Source organism: Caloenas nicobarica, chromosome 8 (assembly GCF_036013445.1).
Source record: "Caloenas nicobarica isolate bCalNic1 chromosome 8, bCalNic1.hap1, whole genome shotgun sequence".
Classification (NCBI taxonomy): Eukaryota; Metazoa; Chordata; class Aves; order Columbiformes; family Columbidae; genus Caloenas; species Caloenas nicobarica.
The window spans coordinates 16,255,133-16,283,130 of record NC_088252.1 but is presented as its reverse complement, the minus strand read 5'-3'; the positions used below and the strand labels follow the sequence as shown (position 1 = coordinate 16,283,130).

The following is a 27,998-nucleotide window of genomic DNA, read 5'->3' as shown; positions in this document are numbered from 1 at the left end:
CATAGGGCATGATGAATGCAAGGCCCATAAAGCACGCTGGAGAGGGACTCGCATTCTAAGATTTGTTTAGGAAACACAGGCTGAGGGAGGTGTTTCTTAGGTTGCTATAGTCTATCGCAGTGTGATCTTCTAGAAGAAATAAGATTAGAACAATGCTCCTGTGAGATCTAGATAGTTAAGGCTCAGATGAAAAAGTCCAGCGTTTCACAGTATTTGTTTTAGAAGTTAACACACACAGGCCTAATAGAAATGTTTTATTTAAAGTAAAAAGTGTGCACAAATAAAGGGAATGATTACACAACAACATTCAAGACCATATTCCATACGAAACAGGAAAATAGTAGTGACAATATTAACTAGCAGAGCACCCATAAGAATCCAACTCGTATACGCAAAGGAGGTTACTCCACATAAATACATCATGCTTCTGATGCAGACATTCTCCAAAAGACAAAGCCTACTGCACTGGACTATATACCCAATGTCCCTTCTGAATATTTATGACAGTTGCTGTATGTTTAACAAGGAAAAATAACTGTTAATATCATGGCACTTTGGAGAAAATGAGTTTAAAAATAGATTTACAGTCGTTTAAGATGTTTGTCACTTAGCAACATTCTTAATGGTTAGATACGTAAATAGAAAAAAAAGCATCTTTTCTGTGACATTATCTATAAAAAAAATTTATAAAATTTTGCTTTAAGCACAAAAGACAGTGTTTTACTCCATTACTCTTCTGTGATGAACAGCAGAAATGCCCTTCCTTACATAAAGCCATTTTGCTTAATACCCCATATGAAATTAAGTCACTGTAGAGACAAGGCTTTTATTGATTGTTTAAGTAACTTCCAAGTTTAATATCAATGAAGTCCTGATGTCTAAACTAGTCATGCGGGTGTATAAGTCAATGACTTAACAATTAATCACATGTTTAAAACTGCATGTAAGCAGTTCACTTGACACAAACTAAACATGCTGAAGTTATTAGCTGCTCTTTGAAAACAGGTTCACTCTGATATTTTATACAACTTCAATTTAAGAGAACCTGATTTTTAACATTGTGGAGGTTCAAACATTCCCTGAAACTGAGGCCCCTCTAATCACTTCCCAGTTTTGAAAACTCAGCTCAGTACTTAAGAGTTTCCTATTCATGTTGAGAAAAAAAAAAAAAAAAAAAAAAGAATTAAATACCACACCATGACAGTACTGTGTATTTGTGCAATCTCCCTCCTTGAAGCTAACATGTAAGTGAAAAAACAAACACTGGAAGATTTGTGCTATGAATTTACAGTGTCGCCAGACAAGTATTTTCAAGGACAGACACTGACCAAGCAGAATTTTTATTAAAAGCTTCAGATAAGGTTTTTTATCTTGTGCTTACAGATACTTAGATATGCTTTCAGAAACACTTAGCTTGCCTTACAGCTCTTACTTAACTAACACAGATTTTTTTCTTCAATGTCTTTTAATCCCTTTTCCCTAAAATAAAAAAGTGGTACATTTGGCATTTCTCAGCCTAAGACATTCAAAACTATTCCTTAAACATTAAAAAAGAATTATCTGTGCTGTGTATTAAACTGTTTACTAACATGAAATGTAAGAATCACACCTCCCAAAAGTCCTAGTTTGAACCATTTTCTTGATTTATTCCAATTGTTTTACTATTAACTTTGAGTCTACTACCAACATTTAAGGTTTGACTGGGATTACAAATCACCATCTCTAAGTGGAGAAGTTAAGGGAGTCATTTTGGATAGCACCTATTTGTTTCTACATGTGCTTTTTCCACTGGCAAAGTGGAATACACTTTCAACAGCATGGCAATAAGATTCAAAAAGAAAAAAAAAAAAAGAAAAAATGCCCTTACGTAGGCCATAGCTGTAACATATGCAGTTCCGATACAGTTAAGACATAAGTATAAAAGCAATAAATAATCATATGAGGTTCTGCATCCATCAACATTAGCCACCCATTGCTGCTAAATTACACTCTACAGATTTAAACTTTTTAAAGTATTAATTGAATTCCATTTATTTAGACTGATACCTTATACCATGTAGAACCTTCACTGAAAGGGGCAGGCTCAGAAAGGCACTCTATGGATCAGCCTACAATTCCTAGTGTATAATTTTGTAGCAAAGTCTACTGATTCTAATCTTTGAGTTAATCATCTCTTCTAGGACAAGATCAATATTCCCTGTGAAAGCAGCCATTCTTGACCTATTCAGTTTCAAAATCTGCTCTCCTTGCTGTCATGTCAGTCTGGAGGGCAATAACATAGCTCTAAATCTAGGGGAACAGGCAAATCAGATGTTTAGAGAGATTTACAACTACAGAAGTCATAAGGTCTTACTTGTCTTGCTGGAAAAACAGAAGTCCTTTAATTATATTTTGTTACATTCCCTAATGCAACTTTTATTCTTAAAGAAATAAGAAAACTTTGCTTTATCAGAACGCTGTATTGGCAGGTTATACAGCCAGACCCCTTTGTTCAGTCAGGAGCATCACAGACCAACTTCTCTATTAAAATTAAAGTTTGGCAAGACTGTTAAACATTTTAAATCTGGCAGCAAAAGGTTCAGCATAACAACTGTTCTGGACGACAATTAATACAAACAGAAAATTAGCTGAGTAATTCGCACTAGGTGGCAAGAGCAACATGTTCAGTTACTCATTTTATGCAAGTGCATCCAAATGAAGAGATGTTTATCCGTGCAGAAACAGAGTAACAATTGGCACAGTCCAGAAATGGAGAATTCAGACACATTCCTCAGCTGACATCAAAAGAGGATTTATGTATTCAAAGCCTTCAAATTCAGACTGGTCAATCTTCTTCACAATATCACTATTAAGATTTTAAAAAACAGTCATTAGTTCAGAAAAACTGAAAAGATAACAATATTAGCTGATAGCTTGTCTTAAAATTTAGACTTGTACAATGGATTGTATTTACCACTTTTTTTTTTTTAATCAACTGCACCTGCATCAGCAACTTTTCTAAACTTTATTTGTACATTATGCATTTACAAAGGGATGAAGAAGGAACTTGGATCTCAGACCTAATTAAGGTACACAGGTAACATTTAATATTCACTGTCTGCATTTACATACTACATGAGCATTATATAACCCCCCCAAAAAAATTCCTAAAATGTGAACAGTGGTGGCTCAGTCCAACTAGAAAGGCCCTTCCCTCCTCATCCCAAATCAGGGCCCCTCAGGAGTAAGGAACCACAAATCCACTACCAAAAAATCAAATGCATTATCACGCATTTTATCAAGGCTTTTCAGCCAGGATAATCTCACTTGACTACTAACAATTTAAAATATGCAAATAAGCCAAACAAAGCATCTTCTCTTGTTCAGAACACACAAGATAAATTCAAGCTAAACACAACATTCTAGAAATATCATAGCTTAAAGTAATGCAAAAATAAACCACTTGATAAAACAAGTTTTCTCCTTCACACATTCATTTCTTGCAGATGATACCTCTGAAACTTGTAAAATAACACTTATCCACCTTTCCCTGAACTATGATTCTTTATTGCAACTTTCCCACTGTTAATTTTTACATAATGACAGAGTACGATACTTAATCCAGACATACTAAGTCTACCATGAGGACACACAAAAATTTTCTCCAAACTAACACAAGAAAATGTTATTTACTACTTTATGTATACTCTATATACTACAACTACAGCTATTAAATGAAGTTTTACAACTCCACTGACTTATCAGAACTTCTTAAATTCTGCATTACTTACTCATCATCTGGAGTGAGCTGCACAGGTTCATTGGTGAATTGGGAATCAAAGTTATCCAGACCAAATTCTCCAGAAATATTTGGTTTAAATGGAGGCACCACTTGCTTTTGCTCCATCTAAGAATAAATGCACTTAGTGACACCCAGAATGAGTTACGACCTATTGAATTATTTTTAAACAAAGCTGGAAATTACCATTCAGTTTATTTTGTATGCTTGCTACAATCATTCTATTAATCTACTGCACCTTGTGTAAAAGGGCGAAAAGATTCTGCATTGTCATTATGGTTAAGAGCTCAAGGTTTTTGAAGATTTTACATCATCTTTCATACTCAAAAGAAGTTGTTAAGCTATCACTGTAGAATAAGCCAAGGCAGTGAGCACTCACATACCAGATCCCAATCAACATTGCGAAAGAACGGATGCCCCTGGATATCTGCAAATCCTGTTTGAGGATGGCAGCCTAAACGTTCCTTTGGATCCTGTGCAAGCAAGAAAATATTTCTAAACGGGTGCCATGGCCTACAAACAATTGAAATACAAATGTCACAGATTCCGTGAGAAATGAAACGCTGGAGTTAGAAGGGATGCTGAAGAACTAAGTTAGCATTACTTATTTTGGAAACTGTTCCAGTTTACTGTTTGAAATAGGCATGAATACTGCTTGTCACACATCAGTTAGTGAACAGGTTTAAAAAACAAACAAAAACTGCTCTTGAGAAGTCTTAAATAAACCCCTTGAGCTCTTACCTTATTGAGGAAACTCTTTAGAACACCTGCTGCTTTAACAGAAAGGGATCGGGGAATTCGGATCTGTTTTTCCAAGATTACTGCAAGAAAAGTGGTTCATATCAGCCTTTGTATCTGTAAAGTCAGATTAAAGGTAAGGAAAAACAAAGCACTCATGGTACATACCTTGGAAAAGATAATCTTCTGTGTTCTGATCAGGATTGTCAGAACTCCCAACAATATCAAATGGTGACCGGCCCGCCATCATTTCAAACATAAGTACACCAAGTGCCCACCAGTCTACACTGAAGCCTAGAATTCAAAGGAGAAAACACAAGTGGAGATATTTTGGAGCAAAAATACTAACACTTTTGGGGATAAAGAGAGAGATGTTTTGAGAAGAAATAATTAATTAAAAAATTAAGTATCGCCAATCTTTCTGATTATCTGAATAAAGGGGAGGTAACAACTACACTAGACATTACTTGGTTCATTATGTGCATAAAAAGAGGGAATGCTGTACAAAGAAAAAGGAAACACAAAACATTTAAAGGTTGGTGTTAGGACCTTAGCAAAGGTTTAGATGTCTACTACCTAGGCCCTTTGCAATGCATTTATATCTAATGCTATCATTGCTGCCAAATGTGAAGCTCCAAAACTGAACACAATTCAAGACTGCAAGAATATCAAGTATTTAAAATATTTAAAAACGATAATAAATTTGGGAGACTCAAGCTATTCTGCTAGACCAATAGAAAGAATTTAAAATGCGGAAGGCAAGGTATCTCACTTGGTCAGTCTGATGTTTTCTGCCCTTCTTTTGAAAGCTTGATTTACTTTTTCAGACAGGATGTTGAATTAAGATTGACTACGTGTCTAAGGGAGATTTATACTTTCTACTGCTAAACAACTTGAGTAAGAAGCAATAGACAAGGTGAAAGTGATATGGTAGCAGTGAAAAATTCAATTTACCATAATCCTCTCCCCGGAGAATTTCAGGTGCAATATAGTTTGGAGTCCCACAGAACGTGCTTGTTGTGTCACCAGGCCTCAGACCCTCCTTTAAGAAAAGAGGGGAAGAAAATACTTTACAGTTAGCCAAAGATCCCACACTTTCCACTCTGCAAAGAACTTAATTTTGATTTGAGTGTCCTGAATACACTGAGGCACGGTGGAACAGCTTATGTGACTGGGGAGTTGCAATGGACAGATACGAGCTTTTCAGAGAAGAGCACAGGATGCCGATTTTGGGGTAGGTTACTCAAAGAAGTTGTGCAGTCTTCAACCATGGAATTTTTGAGGAACCAAACTGAGTAAAACCCTTAATAACCTGGCCTGATCTTACAGCTTACCCTGCTTTGAATAGGAGGGTGGATTAGGCTTCCTGAGGTCCTTTCCAACCTGTGTTATTTTATGCTTTTCAGTTGCTTAGACAAAATTATAACATTTTAAATAGTTCTAATAGATCAACATAATGGCAATTCCACGCCAAAGTCAAACTTGTGCTCCAGTGTTGTTGTGGCAACAAAGTTTTTCTAGAGAAAATGGGAAGTGTCATAGAATCCAAATGGGAACAAGTGTGACTGATACATTTCAACCTCTTCTTTTTGAAATCAAGCTATCCTGACTGTTTCAGCCCAGTCAAGTTGATACAGCAGCTTTATAAAAACATAATCAATAAAACAAACAATATACATTGTCCGTGCACTTTGGCATTTCTTTTTCTTTCCATCCATTTGTAGAAGTGAAATGAGTATGCAGCCTATCCACACTGTATATAAATTAACACCTTGAAATTCCACATTTTCAAGTCTCTGCATCTTTTAATCTATGGGATTTCTTAATTGTTGATTTTACTGGTTAGCAAGGAACTAGATCTTACCTTGCACATGCCATAATCTGTGAGTTTAATATGCCCTTCGGAATCTAGTAGCACATTATCCAGTTTTAAATCTCTGTAGATTATCCCTCGTTCATGTAAATAGTTCAACGCTAGACTGATTTCAGCAGAATAAAACCTAGCGCAGAAAGAGATATTGATTACTCAAGTAATCAAAACCCAAACCACAATAACTCAGTCTTTGATACTTTTCTAAATATAATTCCATGTATTCTACTCTTTTTCACCAGAGAAATGGACAAATTGTTTATAATCACACAAACATTTCTTTCCCCAGTCACTTCAAAATTCTTTTTAATTAATATTAACGTCTACTGAAATAATCCCTTTCATCTCACCATCTGAGATGCAGCATATGCAGCAAGAACTCAGCATTTGCCTGGACAGCTGGTAGTGGTTGTTGTAGGAGAAACACATTGATACATCAGACAGTTAAAAAAACCAAAAAACAAAACCAAAAAAACCCAACAAACACACCACAAGAAAACACCACAAAAACCAACCACACCAAAGTGTTTTTCTAGAGGAAAAAAAAAATCAGAATCAGCCTGAAGTAATCTAGGGCAATGGTAATACAAACACCACCTATTACAGTTCCGCCTTGGAACAAAAATATGGTAGCTTGCAGCATTAAAGTGAGGATGCAGTTTCACATTTCTTAAACCCTCAACATCTGGAGAGGATTTACTAGCTCATCATCATAATCTCTGCACTGTGACACAAAACCAATGGTTTTGATGTGAGAAATCTGAAATTAGACGTACCTGGCATGTTCTTCTGGCAGCTTTCTCTGTCTCTGCATATGAAACATTAGATCACCTCCATTTACATACTCTATAACAAAGAATAACCTGAAACACACAGGAGTTTGTTAAAAATAATTGTATACAAAGCTGAAAGAGATTTGAGATGTTACAGGTCTGTTACTGAACAATGTCAGTTCAACTCCTCCCATCTCTCTGGTAATATGCTTGGTTTCACCATTTTCCCTCCCTTTGAATAGGTTTCCAAAGTTAAAAATCAAGTACACAACATTTATCTAGATAATTCCTTTATTGCTAAAGGAAAGTAAGTAATCCTTCCTGCATCTCTAATCCATTACAGCTACTGCTTGTCATTATTAAATAGATTCATGCCAGTTTCTATACACAAACCAGATTTTTTTTCCTCATTTTCCTTCCTGATTCCTTTCATCTCCTTTGTTTGCGGTTAATACTGTTAGTATATTACAAATACTCTTTCTTCTCACTTCCCTCCACTAGCTTGTCACCTTTCAAACAGCAAGGAAATTGTTTAAATGTACAATAACTATATTTTATATATACTGAAAATAATTACTGTATATATTGTAATTTATCAATCTACTGCAGTGTCTTCTATATATAAACACACAGGAAAACAATAATCTTTATCTCTTGCTCTGTTTTCCTTTTTAAAATTCAGGTACTATTTTCTGAGCCTTGATCAGAGACTCATCTTCAGAGAGTCCATGCAAGTTTGAGATCAATGTCCTCATTTCTTCTACTTCTGATTTCTCTCTACAAACGTTTTTTTCCTTCCCATTCTAGGTTCTGTTTTCTACCTCATTTTCTGAAGCCTTTTTTTCTGCTAGCTGCACCTTTCTTCTTGTCCAGAATCCTTCCCATCATACCTACCAGTACTTTACATTCTTTTGCATCAACACAATCTGAAAAGATTTGATGATGAAGATGGCCTTTGGCTCATAAAATGCAACAGTGATTTACAGTACATTGACTTTCACCACCTACCTAACACTTAATGCTTTAAACAGGCCTTTGAGGTGACTAACAGTATGAAATATTTTTTTAATAAAACTATCTTCTTATAATGTTATAACCTTTACCTGCTTTCTGTCTGGAAGCAAGAGTGTAGTCCAACAAGAAAGGGATGATTTGAAGCCTGTTCAAAGACGTGTTTCTCTGTCTGAACCCAATCAATATCCTATTTATTTAAGGAAAGTGACATTCAGAAAAGGATTGTTGCACTTCTTCAGTCAAATATTAAACGACAATTAGCAGAAAGATATTCAAGTGTTTTGCCATCCTCATTTTACTTGAAAGAAAATATTATCTAGTTCTCCAATGTGAAGTAAGACAATTTAGCATACTCATTTTTTTTCCCCCATCTTGAGTGTCCCATACTTTTAGCCTCATTGTGCAACTACACTTGGGAATGAAAAAAGACTCATCTATAAAAGATAAACTGGTGCAGAAAAATGTAAAGTAGCATCAAGAAACACAGAAGAAATCAACGGCAGACTGAGAAATACACGCAAAAGCTCTTGGATAGAAAATTGTAGTCACTCAAGTCTCTTCAGAGTAGCCTAAAGAAACACAAGGACAATCTTTAGCAACAAGAGGTGTTTCCACTAGTCACTGTATAAGCTACGAACAAATTGTTAAGATGGAGTTCTGATTTAAAAAACAATTCAAATAACATTGTGACTTCTCCTTTGACAAGAAAGCCAAACTTGACCATATGAAAACCAGATTCCACCCATTTCTTTTTCAGCCCAGCAAGCCAACATAATAGGAGAAATATGGAATACTGCTCCAGAATAAGGAAGCAAACCAGGCTTAAGTTGAATTCTGCAGGTGCACTGCTGCAGACAGTGCTGATCACAAAAGACACTGACAGAGGCCATGAGGCACAGGCAGGGCAGCTGTGAGCTACCAGTTTGTCAATGAAGACCTCAAAATTGGTTATCTGTCTTGTGAACCTTCTATAGCATAATATGGATAAGAAACTGCATGTGTAATTGCCAATTAGCATTGCAGACCCAGAAGTCTGGCTCCCACCTTGTGGTGGATACGGAAGCTCTTTGGAAGAGTTGCATGATTTATTGATAAAAAGCTTGCCTACCTCATCATCATTGACGAGCTCTTTCTTCACCACTTTCATTGCATAAATGCGTTCAGTTTTCTTCAATCGAACAAGCAGGACTTTAGCATAACTGCCTCTTCCTATAACTCGGAGCAAATCAAAATCCTGAAGACCCAGACTAGAGGAAGCTTTGCCACTTTCTCTAATGCTCATTGCCTATTGATAAAGATACTTTGAAATTAGTAAGCAGACTTGCCAATTTTAACAACTGCAACAGTTAGCATTTCAAACAGAACAGCAAAATTAATATAAACAAGTAATTCAATTAATACTTGTTATTCTTAAAACTGCACTGCCTTGGAAAGGAACGTGAGGAGAACGAAAGGAGGTAGAGGAGGCTTGGCAGATAAGAAATAAATGAAACTGGAGGAGTTTGGAATACTTTGTAAATCAAAGCTATCTCAGCTCAGGGTTCAAAATAAAACAGCTTGCAAGCCAGACATTTATACACCTGAGCAAGCAACCCAAATGTGATTGATATACTATTAATAGTTTTCAGTTTGTGACAAATTAAATTACTAAAATCTTGAAACTGAGAAACAGACAGGCTTTTAGATCTCTGAACACAGCATAGTTAAGGTACTTCACCTCTTTTTCTTCACCAACATGGTCCAAGCTCTCATGACTTGAGGGATTGTACGGAATCACTAGAGGTACAAGAAAAATTATTAGACTGATGTGACGTGAGTATTTCCTTTTGCCTTAAAATTTCTACACACAAGAGCTCAGAGAGATAAACAATTTAACTGCATCTATGTCAAGTATTCAAACTGTTGGGTTTTGCCATTTTTTAAAAAATTAAACCATCAGAATAATTATTTTGCAATATTGCATTAACAATCAATTATGGCTAATATAAAACCCTGTAATGATATTTGGAGATCTCTTTAGATTAATCTTGACTCCACACAGAAAGAATCTTGTGCACAACAGTGGTTTGTTTGAGTTTTAAACTGATCATTGTCTATATCCAAATTCAAATGTTAGGACCATCACACTGATTTCTACAAGAAACAACCTGTTTGGCTACTAATCAGGTAGAAGCCCTGCTAATTCCGTTAAGGGATTTTTTGTTTGTTTCATCAGGGCATTTAAAGTACACAGCTTACCGATGGAAAAATGTAACTGAGAGCCTAAATTCTTCCTTTTTAGGCAAGTTTCTTAAACTGATAAGACATGGAAAACTGAGCAATTTTTATATTTATATCCCCCTTAGCATTAAGAAGCTGTCTTGTTTTTCTTGTTCTATGAAAAAAAGTAAAGAAAGGTTTTAAAAATAATTTACTTATTCTGTTTCATTTTAAACCCCAAAGTTCATGTTTCAGCAACTTACAATAGTTTAAAGAAAAAAATTATTGGTCGTACCTGATTCCACATTATCTGGATGCACTGATGATGGATCCATAGGCATTATTGGTTCCTGCAAATATGAACAGGATTTTTGTAACAGACTGCCCAAGTATAGCAGATGAGAAATAAGACAGGAAAGCTCAAGTACTTTAGCACTACACATATTAGTCAAATGAATTCACAAAATGTAGACTTGTAGCTGTCTGCTTTTCATGTTAAACCAGGAGCAGTACTAATCTAAATTTTTCTAGGGACTTATAAATAATAATGATTGAATTCTGTGGGAGAAAAGTCAAAACTTCTGCACTTCATCTTCCTTTTCTGTAAATGGGAAATAGTCTAATAATCTAACAGATGTTTAGAGAATGTGTTTTACCCGTACTTCACTTTCAAGATGTAAAATAGTGTGTGTGTATATATATACACACATAAATACACAATATGTAACAACATTGTGAAGGATGAAATAAATATCACTTAAATGTTTATATTTGATACAGGAAAAAAACAGCAGATGTGAAAGTCAGGCTCTCATCTTGCCACTAAATTGCCATTCTGCTGATTCCCAAACTTACTTGCAAAGCGTCACAGTAACTATGAAGAATAATGTTTCATCTACTGTGATTATTCACAGACTATACTTTGAAAACCACTAGTATAAAATGGGCTTTTTTGTGTTTGAGTGGTTGGTTGTGTTTTAAAGGCAACTTTTGAGAAAAGTGTTACTTACTGGTTGCAGCGTATGACGGCCACATTCTCTATTGACAAGTTTGTGACACTTCTTGTGAACAAGGAGTTTGCAATTGATGCATTTATATCCCTGGCGACCCAGGCCCCATATTCGGTCAGTGCAGATGGCACAATGAGCTCTCTAGAATGACAAATCAACAAAACCAATTAAAGAGCAAAACTAAACAATAAAAACTATTCAGCCACATTTTCATTAATGAAAAACATAGGACAGGAAATCAGAGAGATCCCAACTGAACCTGACACTATACCAAGAGTCTCTATGTGAAAACTTTAAGGGCAAACAGGGAAATATGGTACAGAGGAGCTCAAAAATTACCACTAAACAAGAAGCAGCAACTGCCGTACAGAAAGTCTGCATGCACACGGAAAGGTGCAGGCACAGAGAGCTGCTTCTGCTGCAGCCAGAGAGACACGACCCAACTCCAGGTCAAAAGCGTCGCAGCTGAGTCAGCAGGCTGCTGTGGCTGAGCTAATTTGCAATGTGTCTCAGATGAGCCCTCACAGTTGTACGGAGGAAGGCAGGATAGCAAACGCTCCAACACATTAAACCATCAGATAACAGGAAATGGGAGGATCACCACTCACTCAAGTATATTCCCAAAACAACTTAAAAGAATCATGAAAACAGGGCACCTACAAGAGCAAGAGTGGAAAGTGATTGAACTCTAGTGCCTTGACAGTCTTTGACCAGAAAGAGGTTAAAAAAAAGAAAAAAAAAAAAGGCAGAAGTTAGATGTGAAGGATGCTCAAAATGAAGTTTAGTGGAGACAATCTCAAGCATTAAGCACACAATACACTAAGCTTAGAAAACAAGGAAAGATTATGGAAGCTGTCAAGGAACCTGGCGTATTAAAATATTTTTGGTTTGTTTTTTTTACTCTTGCTTTTTCTAAATGCAGCAGATACCCTTCTTGGTCCTCAGCTGATTATATTTGACCACTGCTTCTCGAAATATTACAAATAGTTTGTTATTTTCAGTTGATTACGTGCCATCGTAAGCAGGCTGCTTGGAGAAACATCTCAGGTTTTTTGTTTAAAAGTCATGAAAGAAAAGTTTGTGCATCATTTTTACTTCCAGAACTTAAAGAACTGAAAATGTACTTTCTGTTCATAGCCATCTAATGGCAGTGTTCAAGTCTGCCCTCTGGGAAGATTTTAAGGGAACACAGGAGCATTTATATAATTGGTGTCACGGTTTCAGAGTACATGTAAAGTGAATTGCAACCAATCTCATTTTTTTTTCTATTTTAAATTCCTGATAATTTAATAATGAATACATTTCCTGAAACCACAGGGTTACAAAAAGTCTATGTACTATAGACAAAACAACAAAAATAAGAATAAAACTACCTTATTTTTGAAGGCAATGACATTATAATTATGAAAGTAAGACATCCCTGTATCGTGGTTTTAAGTACCCAACAAGAATCTCACCCTGTTAAATCGTTTGGCTTGGAAAGTGTGACCATTTGCACAATAGAGCTTTCGCCACCGGCGGGCGCCTCGGCGATAAATGGATTCTAAGAGGAAAAACATATGATTATATCCATAAAAATATAAACACAGAACTACAACATCTTCTCATGGGCATTTCTGTGTAGAGTGATTTGCAGAGTAAAGTTTCACTCCTGCATCTTACAGAAACACAGAGTAATGCTCCAAGTATATTTTTCATTTTTTAAGTTTTGGAGAAAATTTGAAGTAGAATATCCACATCAATTCAAAGTTAATTCTGCTGTTGCAAAGTTAAAAGTCAAGAGAAGGAAAACTGCCCAAACAATACAAACACTGGTGTGCAAAGTATGCACCTACCTTACCTAAACCTGGGGAGGAGCTGTGGGGAAGGGAAAGGAGGAAAGAGGTCAATCTTGGGAACATGCCCTGATCGGTAACATTGCTTGTGCAAATCCTTCAGTGTTTCAGATCCACAGCTGCTGCTGTTTGTTTGGGGTTTTTTATTTTTATTTTTTTATTACTAGAGGCATGTCAGGAACCACAAGTGAAAAGCAGAATATCCAAAACTACACCGAGTTGCAAATCTATTTCTGATTCAGTCTGCAACCCCATTTTTTTCAGAAAAGCAGCATCACCCATACTGCCAAAGCTAACTTGTAAGCATGCACATTTACATTTGTCGGAGACTTTGATATCAAGCTGACAGATGTCTGTGTGCATAACATACACATGCTCTTTTATAAAACTTTAAAGAGGTAATTTTCCCTCTATCTTAATGTTTAGTACACCAGCTAACATAACTTACAGATTTTCAGAGAATACTCCTGATAGTACCTAAATATAATTTAAAATTAATTAACCACAGATCTCTAAATGGTGATACAAGTCATTACCATTGGTTACAAGCCTTGTTCACATTAGTCTGCCAGCAATCTGCCAACTACCAAAGAGATGGGAATAGGATAAAAAACTGTCACAATAGAAGAGGCAAAAGCAAGGAAAGCAGAATGACATGGATAGTTAACAGGAATGTGAAATGCTTATTAACAGTGATTCAGAAGTGACAAAACATTCAAGTTTAGCAAGACTTTATATTCTTTAAAAATATTTAATTTGTAGAGATCTGCATTATTAATATTCATAAGTGTAGGGTGCCAAACCATAGAATATCAAACTCTTCTAAAACAGGAAATCTGAATTCCTGATTTTCTGTACTTCCTAACTAAAATGACTACTTACTATCTTCTCCTGGGCAAGGCATGCCGGGACGTTCTGGTACACAAGGAAATACTGCAAGAAAAACATTAGCTTTTGATTAATTTTTATTTCAGACAAAAATTAAAACTTTGGGTTCAATACAACGCTTCTAGAAGGCATTCAGCCATTTAGGAAGACAGCACAGACTGCATTTTACCAAAACCTTGCAGATGAGCTGCAAAGCTGCCACAAAACCCTTTTGCTGGACATAACAGTGATATACGTGAGAAATACAAGCAAAAAGTAGAACAAACAAAGTTATTTCCTAAAGAAAGTAACCAGAAAAACATTTTCTTGTTTCTCACGTGACAAAACATCACAGTCAGTATTTGGCAGTCTTTACTATAAACATATATGTATGATCTCATCTACATTAGCTATTTTTTTCAGTTTATTTAGCTTCAATAAATGTCAGAGACAAGTACAAGAGGAGGGAGATACTCCTGGTGCTGGTTTAATCAGAAGCTTATCAAACACAAAAATAAATGGAGAAAGGTCAGATCAAAAAGCATACTCAAGTAATATATACTGAAACAGGGAATTATATACAGAAACCGATTACATTCTTCTTCCACTTTTTAAGTTTTTGTGGGAAGCTGAAAAGCTGTCTCTTCCTTCCAAATGAGCTGATGGTGAACTAGATTTTTGCATCCTTTTAGAGAATGACTGTGTTAAGACACTGTAGTGTAGCACACCCTCTAACACACTTCACAATGATCCTCTGCTCTTCTGCTATAATCCCTGTTAAACTGAAATCCATCTTCTACTTGTAAAGACCTACTAACAGTAAGAAAAATGTACTGCAAAAGCTACTAAAATAGGCCTATAACCCTGAAAAATTAAACCAGAACAATTACACATCAAACGGGGGCACGATATTCTTAAGTTCAAAACCAGTCTAAAGTACTTAATTTTAGAAAAGTCAAACTTTTCACTAATCTGGTATCACAAATGGAGGTCATCAACTTTTTTTCCTAATATAGATGCCTCTCTAAAGCATTTATTAATAGCAAAGTGTAGAACACTGTACTATGTATCTTCTACCATTCATTGCCAGCAAGCATATGAAGGCGCTTTGGATAAATGAGAGACAGGGGCTGTCTTTCATTAATAACCTAACAGCGAAGTATTTTTTCCTCCCTTAATTTAATAGAGAACACAGACAGGGTGCTGACAGCTAAAAAGTGCTGTGCATGGTCTTCAGCATCCTCTTGATGGAATGCCACAACAGGCTTTAATTGAGAAGGCTGGAATAAAACAAAAGACACAGATAACATAAGGTAAAAATTTCACTTCTTCACAGGTACCAACATGAGAAGTAATAGAGTAAATTTCACCATACCATGAATTAGAAGCTCTGAATCTTTGTTTAGTTCATACAACCGAAAGGCCTCTTCTAACTCCAGCTGAGAAGAAACCGTACACGGATCTCCTGTAGAAACAGAACAAGACTAATGGGATTGGATTTTGTTCTGTGACATTCAACAGTTCCCTCACAGTCAGTTCTAAGACATAATAATTATTGTAGTAAAACAGAACAATATTCTCAAGTGTGGTAGTATTTCTTTTTAACACTGTTCAGAGAGTGCATCTGAAAATATAGCCATACTCCATGCTTTCAGGGAAAATAAAAACATGAGAGATGCACAAGAGGCAAAGCAGATCATAATCACAAAACATCACTGGTTTGGTCTGCTAGAAGGACGGTTACACACCATTTCAGTATCGGAGGTGCAGGTTATCGCACCTAAAGTCCTTCTAAGATTCCTTTTTAATTAGAACGGAGTCAATTCTATTGTCACAGCTGCTTCAATATTGCCAAGATCTCTAGTCTTTCCTCAAACCCCAATGAAGACATTGGACAAATCATGTAACCTAAGTGAAAATAGCCCATTTTTCTGATATTTGACTACTATTTTCATACGGCACTATTTGAAATAAAATCCCTTAAAGAAAGGGCACGAAGGCAGGAAAAAAAAGCATGGCAGTTGTTTTGTTTGTCCTTTTTTTTCGTAGTTTTGTTTTGTTTTAAATAAAAGAATTGCAGCCTTTGTTGACCATTTGAGACGGAAGAGATTATCATACAAGCATTTGGTATGTATTTTAAAGTTCCTCTGAAAAGACAGCATCAGATTGCTTTAGCAAATGTGAGTTTCAGAAGTAACAGTTCAGGACTGACTGAGGTCTCTGTAGATATCTACTTTATATTTCTAAAAAAATAACAGGTGTCCACAAATGTATTTCAGAATCATTAAACAACACTTAACATCAGGGAAATTTTGGCATATAGGCAGGTTTAAAGCCTGGGGACAGGGCTGGGTGAGGAACAAAGGAGATCAAAGTTTAGGATCTGCTGTATTCACAAGCAGGAGCAACAACAACCTTAAATTTTAGCCTTGTTTCATGTTACTTTGGGGACACAGCCTGTACTTTACCTGTTTCTCTTGACCTAAAAGACTTAATCTGATATTTTAACTGACCTTCTGTGTCTGTCAGCCTTTGGAAGCTGCTATAAAGACTGAAAAGAACGACCATGTAATAAAACATTTTCTTCAGTGTCCGATGCAGATTAGTAATGTTACAAAAAAATTATCCCCTAAAATAAGAAACCCTGCTCAAAATAATACTACAACTGAAACTTTTTTAAAGCAATGTTGAATGTGAATCATCACTGCCCCAAAGAAAGCAAACACTTCCAATTATTAGTTCAACTTCCTCCCAACTCCACCTACACAAGATGTCCCATGTGAGAATAAGGGATTTATCTCTGCCTGCTTGTACTCCAGCAAGTAAGCAGAACGAGTCTCTTTCTAGCCAGAACCCCATACAGCAAGTCTACTGTCATACAGCATTTCCACTTTTAAACATAAATACTGCTTTCCACACCCTTAAGCGGTAAACTGGTTGTGGGTAAGTGAATTGGAGGAAGACAGAACAATTTCCACCTCAGCTGAACTGGAACCAGTCCGAAAGTTTTGCTGCTTTGAGTCTTCAGTTAAAAGCATAGTTTGAAAGCCAACTAGTAGCTATTAACTATTCTTTTGTTTGTTTTGTACTACAAGATACCAAAATTAACTCAGGTGTTGCTAAGGCTTTTCAGTAGAACCACACACCTAGCAGGCAAGGGGACATTTAAAACTCACCTTAAAGTTTTTCCAGTCAATTTCTTTTGTTTCTCATTCTTATCTATTGCTAAAATATTAGTTATAAACGTAAACTGTCCATTTGTCTTTATTATTTTCTGCATGTCATAATCCTCAATACAAGCCTTTGAAGCCAGCTGTAGTCATTTTTCAGAATACAACCTGCCCCCCACAATTAGCCTATCTGGCCATCAAACTGCCTATTGCTGCACAAACTTGCACCGTGCAGAGCACAGGGGAGGAGGAACAACAACTATATTCAGAGTCACTATGCGAATCAACAAACCAGTTTTTCTTCATCTGTTTGACACCTGTGCAAACGGTTTTGTCTTTCTTTTGGCAGAAGGAGACTCCTGAGAACACACACCATGCTTCAAACCAAGAACAGAAGGTTTATAGATGTACTCTTTCAACGAGTTATGAGTAGTACAAATTTTGCAGCCACCCAAAGACAGCTGGGATAAGTGTCATAGGAAAATACTTACTTTTGCATTATATAGCAAGAAACAAACTGAACACAGACATAAGACCAGCGTCCATCCTACAAGACACTTCAGAAGACAGAGGTAAGATGAACTGACCGCATACATGTAAAATAGAAATTTGCCAAAAATCAAATCAAATTCTGTCTATTTTCCAGTTGAATCTGAGCATTTTTTGAAGTGATTCCACTCAACTAAATCAGGCCTGCCTTTGTGTGCCATTACCTCTACGAAACAGAAGCAGTTACACACAATGCTCCGCATCTTGCAAAGGCTAAAAAGACATTTCATATATGACAAACAAAAATCATAGTGACTAGGTAAATCCAGTTTAGTCACATATCTGATCCAGCAATTTATTCAGTAATTAGCTAAGAGATGGCCTAGACATGATAACTTATCTTTTACTACAAGCAGCATGGATAGTAGTATAACAAGTACCTGTCCACTGTACACATATTTCCTCATGCTACTATTAAAGATTGAACTACAGTTTTAGTGAAGAGGATGTGATACAGGAATTTTCCAAGAAAGCAAATTATGAGTTTCTAGAAAGAAAATCAACTGAAAACACTAAAGAGTGGTGGAGACAAGAGGAGGAGAGGAGGCAGGGGTCTTGGCAAGAAGCCACACATGGTAGATACAAAAATTACTCATAATAAAGACAGGGATTTTTTTTTAAACACACTCCTCATCACCAGATTAACCTTTCTAGTGACATTAAACTGGAAGTCAATGATTAAAGCAAACACAGATTGCTTGGGAAAATTGAATCCTATGCAAATATATTAAAAAAAAAAAAAAATAGCCTAACAGCAGCATTCCTCTTTTTTAAAGCCTATCTCTGAAGAGCAGAAACTGAGACAGAACCGTTTCTTCAAGTAAACCATTAAATCCACACAAAAATTTCTACAAATGTTTCTTTAAAAAGATACGTACTTATTACTATGACTGACTGTCTATCTTCAGTGAGAACTCAGTTCTCCTCAAGATAAAACAAAACACCAAACTTACTAGGAAGTAAATGTTCGACTCTGCATGAAACTTTGGTCATAAATACTGTTCACTTTCCTGCATCTGCCTGGTATAGAAGACTTGCGAATGAGGAGAGGGAGGAAAAAAAAAAAAAAAAAAAATCTGCTCAGATTCCCAAACCCACAGACTCTTTAACACACCTGCCCGTATAACACTCCCAAAAATCAGCCTTGGTCCATGTTTAGCTTTAAGCTCTGAATAAACTGACAGTCACTGAATTTTGAATGGGAAAGCTGTGAGAAGGGGAGGAAACAGTTCTATAAGCACCATTTATGCTAATCACTGCATACAAATACTAATCACTACCGACAAATCATTGCACATTATGGCCTTTCATGTATTGCATCAACTACTTAGCATGCTAAAATAACTCAACAGCTATTTCATAATTCAGACACGTCTTTGGTGTAGCTCAAAACATATGTGTAGAATACACCAATTCCACAAAGAAAACAGGAACTGCAAATGAACTTTTCAAAAAGTTACTAATGTATACATCCAGCTCAGAACTGGATTACATCTGTTAAGGAAATGGGAGAACAGACTCTGAACTTGTTCCATTCAAGGTAAACTTTAACATAGGTAATGTAAGTGCTGGAGATGATGAGTTCTCAGCCAAGGTTGTTACTACTACACTTTCATGAAAAGCTACTTGGACAAGTAATTTCTCTTTCAATAGTTAGAAAAAGTTTTACTAATAGCTATGTGTTAATAGGTTGCTAAAAATATTGTAGATAAATACTATAATCTGTATCATTTAAGGTTAGTTTAACGGAAAGATATAAGACTTAAGGGGAACCATGTGCTTCTTCAGCAGTGTAAGGGAATACTCCCCATTCCCCTCCTAATAAATACTAACATTGAATACATATTTTGATAATCACTGAGGTTTAATTTATTTATTCAGTGAAAATAAACAGAACACAACCCAAACAATGGAGGTCCCCACACTAAGTCATTTGAAACAACGGCTTTTCCATTAAGATACACTTACAAAGATATTGGATAACCATTATTTTTAGAGTCAGATTTACTATTTCTAAAAACATACTTATGAAGTATGTTTTATAAGCTTGTCTTATGAAGGCAGAGGGAAAGGAAAAGATGAAAGAGAAAAGAGAACTAGACAGCTGAGGAACATATTGATCAAATATTTGTCAAAAGACCAAGCACCAAGCATCGATTTACCTTCTTCATCAATCCATTTCATGGTGAAAAGCTGTTCATTGTCGAAGGAGCACATGTCTCGAACTTCATTGCACAGTCCCTCGAATGAGATGGAAGGTTCAAAATACGTTATCATGATGTCCCTGAGCAAGAGAAAAATTAATTTGAGAAATCATACTGCAATATGTAGCATTTGATCATCAGCTACAACACCTTCCATATACCACTAATATAAAACCCATCCCTGCTGCAGCTCCCTAAAAAAAATTAAAGTACTGATAGTAAACCATCAGTGCATAAGTTCTCTTCCTATAGCAAAATCAGGCTCCAAGTGATTTTTATTATCAACTACTTGACATTTAATCTTCCAGGTACCTGCTTAAGAAAAATTAAGATTTAAATGCCCAAATAACTATGAAGTGAGTTGCAGCAGATATTAATCCCACACAGAAATAAGATGTATTATACTAGTGGAAACAAAAGAATTAAATATTGCAAAAATTTTGAAGAACATTATCAACCTATTGCTCTTTTTGCCTACTCTGTAACAGCTATTTTGTTATCAGATATCCAAATGTTGTAAGAATGTATACATCTTCTCCAACTAAATGTTGATTGTGTAGATATTATGAAAAAACAATGAAAAATGTTAGAGGTTTCCTAGCAGATTAGGGTGGATATTCCAAATATTGAAAGTGCCTTAAAAAAAAGAGACGCACGATGCTTCACCACAAAAACAGGGAAGGCTGACAGAGACATATGCTTAGAACTAAAATTTACTACTTTACTGTTATGCAGAATGAATATTTCTGTTAAGATTAAGAGTTAGTTAACCTAGTGTTTTATGTTAGCATACAATGCTGACCTATTGTCCTGGTATTTGCTAGGCCTTAAAAGGGAGCAGGTGACTCAGGGTTGCAACCCTTTAAACAAAGGATTTCAGTGATTCAGTTCAGAGGAAGGTGGAGGAAAAAAAAGAGAGGGCTGTTTACAACACGACTCTTCAAACACCTCATATAAGTCCAATATTTGAGCTATGAGACTAATCTATGATCTTGAGGGTCTCTTCCAACCAAAATGATTCTATGATTCTATCTTCCCTTAAAACCTCAGCTAGCTGAGATTTGTTTCAGTTGGTTCCAGCCACCAGCGCTATGGGGAAAAAAAGAAAATAACTGAAGCAACAGACAAAGTTTATATCTGGTCAAAATCCACGTCAATATACCTACCAGACTGAAGTGTGCATATGCAGCAAGTTAAATGTCTTTAAATTGTCTTGTGCAGGGCCAGAGTGGAATAATGAAGGTAAGGTAACATACTGCAGTCACTGAACCTGAACCACTTTCAGGAGTGGCAGAGAACACACGTGATAAACATGATTGCCTGGGGCTCCTTTAAGTTCAGTAGCACAAATAAAACAAACTATCAATTTCTCAGCACTAGAACAGCTACCCTACTTCTGGATTTATGAGCATGATCAGAGTTAGTTTAGTTAGGGGAAAGACTCCAGTAAATGGTTAGGATAGTGAAATGACTTCAATAATCTCAATAAAGCAGTCAGAAAGCTGCTACATTATTTGGTTGAGGAATTGCTCCTCTTCTTTCCACATGAGACAAAATGCAAGACAAAACAATATCTGGACCCGAGCACTGAGACACAGTGCAGTGCTCTGGGACAGATGGGGCTTCGTTTGCAAAGCCAAATTGCGCCCCTGCCACAGGGCAAACCGTGTTCTCTCCCATATAAAGGTCTCCCCTCACATGCTCTCTCAAAACGCACAGGCTGCGAACCCAACACACAAGTTTGCTTCTGTGAACCGAGGCAGATTTAACAGCGCCTTATTGTTAGAGACAGGCAGGCATCAACCAAAGAGCAACCCATGAGGCTGTATTGAGAGGCAAAGTCTTAACCTGTATTTCCTGTTTTTCAGGGAAGGGAATAAAGCATCGCTTACTTTGCAACTTCACCGAAGTTTACCATCCCTTCATTTATTCACATTTCAGTGCAGATACATTCACTTTGGAATATTTTCTTAAACAAAAAGTTAAGTTCTGAAGGGCAATGAGAAATCAGAGCCAAGTATTTCAAGTATTGCAGTTTATTTTGTGATTGAACTAGTCAGTAATTGGAGAGGGTACGTTAAACGCAGCAGTGACTACATGACTATGATGGTCAGACAAGCGAGAAGAATTGGGTGACAGATCACAATCCTGAGAGACAATAATCACTGATGCTCCAGCAAAAGCTGAAGATTAAAAAACAGATTAGTAAAAGCTGTTCAGCAGTTTTTCAAAATTAATAAAGTCCACTTAAAATAGATCTATCTGTATTACAGTGAACAGAAAAAGTCATTATGTTAAGAGGTACTGAATAGCCCAGGAATCCCTCAGCATTTATAAAGCAAAAGCTGGTACCAACTGAAAAAAATCCCAACAATATAACAAAAAAACAACCAAAAACCCTCTTTCTACTTGTTTCTAGCTTCAACCAGCAAAATAGATGCCCTTCAAATAAAAGGAGAGTTTAATTATTTTATAATTTAAGCAAGCTCTCCAAATTACTACTCTAATATCTCCAACAGGACATGTATCAGACACTTATTAAATCCATTTGGGAGATCTTACCAACTCTATTATAACAAGCAATAATGGGTCTTTCAGAGTACCCTAGCTAATAGGAAATTTTTTTTTTTTTAAGTATATAAGTATGAATAAGGTTCTACAAGCAATATCTATCAGACTTTTCCTAGAGCTGTGAAGCCAGCTTTATGTAACACAGAAACTGAAAGATTACAGGTCTTTCTACAAGCTTCATTTTTCCATTTTAACCACACTGACATTTTCTACAGAGACAGGTCTCAGAGTGGTTCTGTTATCACACCTTTGCATTATATGGTGTTTTCCACACTTCTTGCACCTAACACCACATTGGTGATGACTTCATTAGGAAAAAGCTGTATTAACTCATGCTAATACGTCGAGTTAAACTTTACTGAGCATAAATATGGCATTTTAAACAAAAAACAGTAGACTAAGTTAAAGAACAAAGGAAAGCTGATATGGACCAAAGACTGCTGCCTTGCATGAAAAAACACAAAATACTTCTTTTCTACTAAGAGGTAGGAAAAAAAAATTCTTGACAACAGCCCTTTCCTTCTGATGGAGATAAGCTTATGCACTACTTTTAATAAACATGTTTGTTACAAAGCCATTCTAAGGCACAATATACTTTTTTCTCCTCATGACACACATGGGGAATTAGAAGAAAACCTGATTCAAGCACACTCTGCACCACCATATTTGGATGCATCAATTGGCTCTTAGTTTGGAAACACCAGGTTTTTTAGAATTTGTTTAGTACTGTTATAATAGGTCTTAACCAGGGACCTGAGAGTAGGAAGCATGAAAATAAACAAGAGAGTACTTGTCCTGAATTACTTTCAGTTAAAATGTTGTCATTTGTATCTCCCATAAATATTAATAGAGGATCATTTTATTTATACTAACAAAAGGCCTACCTAAATCATTACCCTGCATATGTAAGAATCAGTAAAAGATAAGCCATAGGGAGACTAAGAAAATCCAAATGGTAAATATAAACAGGAACAATACAGAACAGATTTTAAATATCTCTAGAAGACAACAAACCTCATCACTATTTCCCCCCCCTTTCCTCTGAGATCAAACAGCTTTTCTTGTGCATTTTCTTTTGCAGATCATTCAACAGTCATAACATCCTTTAACAAAAAAGACCTCACCCACAACCAAGCAAATAAAACAAAAACCTTCAATGCCAACAGTTAAATGCAATTCTATCCTTATCTCATTTTTCACTTCTGAGCTTCAACTTCAGTGAGAACAACCCACTGTAAGAACACAGACTACTGCTGTAGATTTGTTTATCTGTAGCCTAAGATAACTATCACGTATTAAGTATGTGGAAATATACAGATATATAATCACATATTATCTACATATCCACATATTTATCACAGAACTGTGTCAGTCATTATTAATGCTTTTGATAATGTCTGTTTATTATAGTTCACTGAAATTAACCCCTACAAGACTCCTGGCGAATTCTGCTATTCCGGTATGGTTTCAGTACCGCAAGGTGCCAGCCCTGCCACTCAGAACAATTTGAAGCGTCTCTTTCCCCAGTGGAAGTCTGAGGTCTCAAACTGCCTCCTCCCACAATCTGTTTTTCTGGAAAAAAAAAAATATCACCAGAAAATTAAATTAATATTGAAACTGCAAGAATGAGTGAAAATGTGAAAATGTTAAATGCTTAAACGAAAGCTTTCTTAAGCTGAACACTCTCCTATGTGGAACTTGATCCTCAACAGACAGTGAGAGACATTGAGCTGAAGAATTGATCAGAAAGTGCTCAAGACAAAGAATAACATACAGGATGTGAGAACTCAAAAATTCTTAAGAAATTAATTTCCTGTAAATATTTATGGAGGTACATTTTGATTTTACAATTAAACTTTAACATTTTTTTCTCCACTTTTCTCACATAAATGTATTAAAACTAAGAAAAAGCAGCAAGTTTAACATGTATTATGAGAGGCCTGTCAGGATTATTCTTTATTTGAACTAAATCAAGCTGAAGGTGGGCAAAGCATTGGTAACCTATGTCTTTTACTGTAGTAAAAGTCTAACCTACATTACAGCCTACACAGTTAAAACAGTGCAAAACAGGCACTGAAGAACAGAAGCTAGCAGTTCTAATCATGACAGAAAAAGAGTTCAAGTTTGTTTGTTTCTTTTAAAAAAAATCAACAGCATTAATTCTACAGGATTCCTGGTGCATAAGCAATGTATTATTCCTACCTGTTCTCTACTGCTACAATGCAATCCTTCTCGTATGTATTAATGATATAATAGCTTCTTGTACTGAACTGACAAAGAAGCATCTACAACAAATGAGATAAAAGGTAAACTTTGAATAATTTTAGAAAGCTGAAGTGGTTGTAATTACAGATGCTGTTCAGTGGCACACATTTGAAGCTGCTACACTTTGTTAGTGTATCAACAAAAATGTACGTAAACATTTGGTGTAATAAATTCAGTGCCTAAGAACTCACCGAGAACCTCTAATGCATACACTGAACAGATTACAGTAACTCTTTAAAACAGATAAGACTATTTTCAGCATTTTAAACAACCAGCCCTATGAGAAAGATAACTGTGGCTTACCTGGGAGAAGGAAATACCTGGATAAACTCAATCTAATGCCCTAATTCCCAAGTCTCTGGGAATTCCCATCTTCTTATTCTCATGATCTCTGTTCATTTTAGGAAAATTTTCCATCCTGGTTTTACATATTTCATGAACTTAAGATAAAGAATTACCATTGCACGGTTGAATGAAACAAAGACCCTTCAAAGAGTTCTTGATGAAAGTCTTTGTCTTGGCTGAGAAAAGCAATTAGGCTCTAGGCCAGACTTTTCAATGCTTTGGGGATTCAGGTTCAGCTCTTTGCTCTCAGTGCAGCCTCTCCAGCTCCAGGCGAGCGTCCTGACTATCTGATTCCCAACCGTTTCAAGAGCAAATCTGTGTTTCTGCATTGCTGGGTTTTTCGTTTGGTTGGTTGGTTTTTACCCAGAAACTCCTTCTGGAAGTTGAAAAGACTTTCCTAGCAAGACTTTCACATTAACTTCTACAACCCACTTAAGTGCTTCTATTTAAAAAAATGAACAGAGATTAACATTTCCTGATTAACACTATTTACCATTAAATCCTTTATCCAGCTCTAATCTTGAGATAGTTTATTTGACAAAAGGGGAAAATGTGGCCTTCGATATGAGCATTTAGATCCTCAGCTTTCATGTAATTTCAGTGTAAGTACAGGTGAAGTGCTGAGCTTTACCCACTTCTTGACAGTGCTAGTCTGAGAAGCAGTCTCATACCTTCTGTTGTAAGAAAGTAGAGAGAATAATTTGTTTAGATCTCAAAACAAACCATGACTAAGGCATTCAGCTTGTTAGTTTGCTGGTATTCACAATGGTTAACCAACACCCCATATGACTCAGTGTCATTATTAAAGGAAACTGATAACTGCATTAACAGGATAAAAGGTCAGTAGATGAGACTCAGAAGAAACATTCCAGTGTCTGTGAAATTATTACCTAATACTTGAAGTGCCATGAGCCAGCATTCCTGTCCAATGTAGCAGTTTCCATCCTCACTCCCACAACCCTGAGCTGCTGTCTCTCTGTTCTTGCACCACAGCCTCCTTGTGCTAAAGCAAGAATTCATGTGATTGCATGTGGAAATGATCAAGATTAAAACTGACCCAGCAGAAGAAAAATAAATGGTTTTAACCCAGAACCGTTCCCGCTTTAGTTCACTGCCTCACCAAATGAACACTTCTGCCAGCGAATAGCCAGAGGCACCTCCACGTCCTTAAGAAATGGTGGTTTAAAGGGACTGTAATGCAAAGGGCTTAGAATTTGACATATTATTATTCTGACAGTGTTTTACATGTCCTTTAAAGCCACAGATTGTGCCAGTCTCTACAGTACTTCCACAGATTCTTGCCAAGAAAAGCCCAAACCAGACACAAACCAGAAATCAAACACGGCAGCAAACACCAAATGCTCAGCATAGTTTCTGTACCTCTCCTTAAAATTATAAACCTAGAGATATCAGATAGTAAATACCGTAAATGTAATAAATCTTTTCTGGTACTTGATACAGATAACTGGAAGGAAGTTGTTGAGAGTACCATGAGTTCAATCTTAATCCAAAAAACGCAACCTACATTTTTTTCTGCTTAGATCACCTCCTCTTAAGCTTAACGGCCCGATGAACCACTGTCAACCCTTGCACTCTAATTTCTAAAAGCTAGGTCCTGTAACTGTTGCTACTTAATAGACGGTTGTGAACCCAAAGCAGAACACTTCTGCCTCGTATGAGAGCCATTTAATTAGACCACCAACATTGAGATTTTCATTGTGCAGACCTCTAGCCTTTTTTTTTTTTTTTTTCAGCAGAAGCATAACTGATAGTAGATGCATCTTAAGTTACCATTCACAGACTTGCTCAGAAGCCACTCAGTCCCTGGGAAACGGCCTAAAAACTGATTAAATAGGTTTTCATCCAAACATCCTCTTCCCTTAGACCTGAATATCACATAACACACAGAGACCAGGACCAAAGCTGGACCCTGAACATACTTTCTTAAGTTTGAATTTTAACGTGTGTCCCCCAATAAAGCGTTATGAAGGAATATGCGCTTATTACTGACAGCAGGCGAAGAACCAGAGCCCGGGGTGCGTGGGAAGCGGGGCGAGCAGGGCAGAGAAGGCCCCGCAGGTTCGCCCTCGTTTACCGGGAACGCCGGAGACACCGCGGCGTCCGGCCCGGCTGCGCAACCGCTCCCGCTGAAACCCACACCCGGGAGAGGCTCGGCGCACAACCTGCCCGTTCTCCTCGGTGCAGAGCAGCACTTCGGCACGGCTGCTCAGCTGTGGGGCTCCTGGGGTCTCCCCCTCCCCTTCTTCGGGACACGGGGCCCTGACAGGACAGCCAGCTTGGCTTCAGCCACGGGCGGGGAGCCGGGGACATCCCCAGCCCACCGCAGCCCTCGACGGGAGCCCGCGGCCAGCGCGGCCGCTCCGCCCAACGCCCGGAGGAGTCTCCTTCAGACCCGAGGTACCGGGCAGCGCGGCGCCGGCCCCACCGCCCCCCGCCAGGCCCGGCCGCACCGCTCCGCCCCGGGCTGCCGCGGGCGCTGGCGAAAGCCTCTCCTCACTCCGGCCGCCGCCGCTCCGCCGGCCCAGGCCCCACCTCCCGCCCCCGGGGCTCCGCGCCTTCACTCACCCCTTGTAGTAGGCTTTCACCCGGACCTGGTGGGCGCTGTCCCCGCCGAAGCCGCCCCCTACGCCGCCCGGAGCCGACATTGTGCTGTTGCCGCTGCTGTCCCGCTGCGTCGGCATCCCCCCCGCGGCGGGCGGCGCTGCCCGGGCGAGGGGAGGCTGCGGGAGCGCGAGGCGGCGGCCGCGCGACCCCCGCCACCTCGAGCGCGCCGCGCCGCCGTGCCTCGA

The 27,998-nt window shown here is 37.4% G+C and overlaps 1 protein-coding gene across 6 annotated transcripts; it reads right to left on the bottom strand.

The window, feature by feature from the left end:
* Window positions 1-275: 275 nt before the first annotated feature.
* PRKCI (protein kinase C iota) lies at window positions 276-27,998 on the bottom strand. Of its 6 annotated transcripts, XM_065640058.1 has the most exons (18): window positions 27,775-27,998; window positions 19,966-20,087; window positions 15,460-15,549; window positions 14,100-14,150; window positions 12,840-12,925; window positions 11,383-11,523; window positions 10,668-10,722; window positions 9,891-9,949; window positions 9,282-9,458; window positions 8,263-8,360; window positions 7,163-7,249; window positions 6,381-6,516; window positions 5,471-5,558; window positions 4,685-4,810; window positions 4,520-4,599; window positions 4,162-4,251; window positions 3,771-3,886; window positions 276-2,845 (listed from the first exon to the last, which is right to left on the bottom strand). In XM_065640058.1, the coding sequence occupies exons 1-18, from the start codon at window positions 27,888-27,890 to the stop codon at window positions 2,758-2,760; spliced, it is 1,806 nt and encodes a 601-aa protein (XP_065496130.1). In that variant the 5' UTR covers window positions 27,891-27,998; the 3' UTR covers window positions 276-2,757. The 6 variants fall into 6 exon arrangements, with proteins under 6 accessions (XP_065496130.1, XP_065496131.1, XP_065496132.1 ...); XM_065640059.1 differs by lacking the exon at window positions 15,460-15,549; XM_065640060.1 differs by lacking the exons at window positions 12,840-12,925; window positions 19,966-20,087; window positions 27,775-27,998 and adding an exon at window positions 15,293-15,364 and having other exon boundaries at window positions 15,460-15,547.

What these genes read in the sequence shown, in the direction of transcription:
- PRKCI (XM_065640058.1), bottom strand. Translation starts at nt 27,890, where the DNA reads ATGCCGACGCAGCGGGACAGCAGCGGCAACAGCACAATGTCGGCTCCG. An exon ending in TCCAGATAATGTGGAATCAG is followed by an intron (nt 9,950 to 10,667) that starts GTACGACCAATA and finishes TTGTACCTCTAG; the next exon opens with TGATTCCGTACAATCCCTCA. An exon ending in ATGTTGGTGAAGAAAAAGAG is followed by an intron (nt 9,459 to 9,890) that starts GTGAAGTACCTT and finishes CTTTATCAATAG; the next exon opens with GCAATGAGCATTAGAGAAAG.